The 3,131-nt window shown below is 41.3% G+C and overlaps 1 protein-coding gene across 1 annotated transcript in view; it reads right to left on the reverse strand.

Annotated features, from left to right (window-relative positions):
* Positions 1–3,131, reverse strand: part of CAMK1D (calcium/calmodulin dependent protein kinase ID) — a 643,088-nt gene that overhangs the window by 235,462 nt on the left and 404,495 nt on the right. The window contains exon 3 of the mRNA XM_007935426.2: positions 937–1,011. Coding sequence (XP_007933617.1) covers positions 937–1,011 — 75 coding nt within the window. The remainder of the gene's footprint in view (positions 1–936; positions 1,012–3,131) is intronic.

A 3,131-nucleotide genomic window follows, 5' to 3' on the forward strand; every position in this document is an offset into this window, starting at 1 on the left:
AGAGTCTGAAAATCATTAATAAACAATGAAATTTAAGTATATACTCTGGTCTTAAACAAATAAACAAAAGAAACCTGTTCAATCATAAACCTCAATATAAAGATATTCCAGAATTTATTTATTTACTCTGGTAATAGTAAAAGCTTAACACTCTGACACCATTTTCTTCAGTGCAGTCTAATAAATTTAGTCCTGGGCTACTCTTACAAATTATATCACTTAGAGTAATGCATGTATGTGAGGAAAAAGGGGGCTAATTTCATTTTACGTTTAAAAAACACATGTTCAAGTATAGTCAGCTTTCTTATCTCTTCCCTCCTCTGGCAATCTCCAGAGTTACTGGAATGCTGAAATTATTTAATGGGGATGATAATGTCGTGGTCTGACTCCAATTATACTTTTCTTATGTCTGGCATGAATTCCCAAATCAGTCACATGTGCATTTCTCTGCCAGAGGAAGAGTAGAAGGGAAAGAAAGCACAGACACACAGCTACCATCTGCTTCCCTCCCCCGGCATCCCTGGAAATGAAGACAGGGTGGGAGTTTCTCCTAGAGACAAGAGCAGAGTGTACTTCACAGTGGCCCCACCAAAGTGTTTTCAGGAAGCAACATTTAGCCCTCACACGCTGAAAAGCAACACAGACATCCGGAATACAGACACCCTGCAGAAGTAGCATTGGAATCCATGTCAGGATCTGGATTTTCAGTCTAGCCCAGTGACTGCAAAGTAGACCACATGAGGCCTCTACACTGCTGTGCTTCTCCCAGTGCCTTTAGATGGATACGTTCTTTTTACAGTGCCCCACAATTCTCACTACTCCTTACTGTCCTACCTGGCCCAAGGCATTAATTTCTTTTACTAACGGCCCCTTTTAGACATTTGCGTCGCGTCTGCAACCTCTAGTCTGCATTTATCAGTTAAACAAGGTACTTACAGCTGCATGACCAAGTACAAGTGATTTGGGCTTTCATAAATGTCTTCCAGGGCAACGATGTTTTCATGCTTAATCCTAAAAGAGAAACACACACACACACAATAGTAAGTACAATTAGACATGAAAGTTTTTAATGGCAAGTGTCATAATACCAAGTCACAAGTGTCAGCAGGAAAATTTAATAGGACAATTAAGAATCCTCACAATTTCATCCACAAACTTTTTACAAACTCATTTTCCAATATTCTTCCCCTATTCCCTGCTCCCTTTTATTCCTAATGCTATTTATGCTACATTGTAGCAATACTGGATTAACTATTGGTCCTTCATTATATTCTAGCCTCTCTACATTTCTTCACGTGAATCCCAGTAATGAGACAGACAGGAATGCCTTCTCCCTTCTCTCTCAGGGATCAACTCAAATGGCAAAGCCCCCACCAGAATGTAATTCTCTCCATAGTCTCCCAATCATTAGCACTGACTGGCCTGAGCAGAAAACTGCCTGCTTATCAGTCTCCCATAACAAGCAGTATGTTCTAGGGAACAGGGTCACAATCATGTTCATGACTCCTGTGTAGGCAAAGGAAAACAACACTGACCCCATTACTGAGTTTCTAAATACCACCCATCCACTGCCATCTAGTTGATTACAACTTATAGCAACCCTCGCAGGACAGAGTAGAAGTGCCCCATAGGGTTTCCAAGGCTGTAAACCTTTATGGAAGCAGAGTGCCTCATCTTTCTCCCATGGTGAAGCTGTGGGTTTGAACCATCAATCTTTTGGTTAGCAGCCAAATGCGTTAACTACTACACCACCAGAGGTCCCTGCAAATACTATGTAGCATACAGATATTCCATTTTTTAAAAATGTCATTGCAATCTATCATATAGGCACAAATATTTTCTTCAAGATAATGTGTGGATGAAGGAGAGCACAGACTTACTGGTAAATAAGAGTAATGGAGTTACCTATAGGATTGTCAGATAAAAATGCAAGGTGCCTAGTTAAATTTGAGTTTTAGATACACAGTTTTTCTTTTTTTTTTTTTTTTTACTATAAGCATGTCCCAAATATTGCATTGCTATTTCTCTGAAATTCATATTTAGCTGGGCATCCTGTATTTATATGTGCTAAATCTGGCAACCTTAGTTACATGAATCACAATCAGCCTCTAAACTGGGCTCAGAGATTGGAACCTGCAGTCTGAGCTCCCCTTGGAGGTGGAGCCAAGAAGGCTGTTTGAGGCCAGAAGTTCAGTCATTAATTCAGATTACTATTAATTACGTACAAGCACCTGCCTCATCTAATAAATTAAGAATATAATCCCTTCTTTGGATAGAAGGAGTCCAGGGATACACTGGTTAAGCCCTTGGCTGCTAACTGAAAGATCACTGTCCAAACCCACTGGCCAATTTGTGGGACAAAGATGTAGTAGTCTGTTTCCATAAAGATTACAGCTTTAGAAACCCTATGGGGCATTTCTGCTCTGTCCTATAGGGTTCCTATCAGTTGGACTCAACTGCAATGGGTTTGGGTTTTTGGTTTGGGTAGTGGGGACAGAGAAGTGAAAGCCTATTTAACCAGCCTTGTTTTACATGAGCGTTGAAAAGAAATTAATTTGCATCCATTGGAGCATTCCAGAGAGGTACGGCAAATAGTTGGGCTGAAAAGCAGCAGCTGAAAACAGACTGTGAGGACATTTTTGCTGACTATCCCTCTTAATAAAGAATCAAGGGACCAAGCTATGGAGCCACTGCCATTTTGCTGAGTTTCTGCTATGTGTCTGGGTTAACCACTGGCACAGTGGTTAAATGCTGAACTGCTAACTGAAAAGTCAGTGGTTTGAACCTACAGCTATTCCACGAGAAGAAGAGGAGGCAGTCTGTCACCATAAACATTTGTTGTTGTTGTTGTTATGTGCTGTCGAGTCAGACCCGACTCATAGTGACCCCTCCTTGGGTTTCCGAGGCAGTATCACTACGGAAGTAGATCTTCCTTCCGGAGTGGCTGGTTCGTTTGAACTGCCAGCCTTCTGGTTACCAGTCAAGTGCGTTAGGCACTACAGTACCAGACCTTCTACCATAAACATTTACAACCTTGGAAATCCTATGAGGCAGTTCTACTCTGTCTTATGGAGCTCTGGTAGCGTAGTGCTTAAGGCATTTGACTGCTAACCAGAAGGCTGGCGGTTCAA

Source organism: Orycteropus afer, unplaced genomic scaffold (genome assembly GCF_000298275.1).
Source record: "Orycteropus afer afer isolate SDZICR_OR568_19922 unplaced genomic scaffold, OryAfe1.0 scaffold00028, whole genome shotgun sequence".
Taxonomy (NCBI): domain Eukaryota; kingdom Metazoa; phylum Chordata; class Mammalia; order Tubulidentata; family Orycteropodidae; genus Orycteropus; species Orycteropus afer.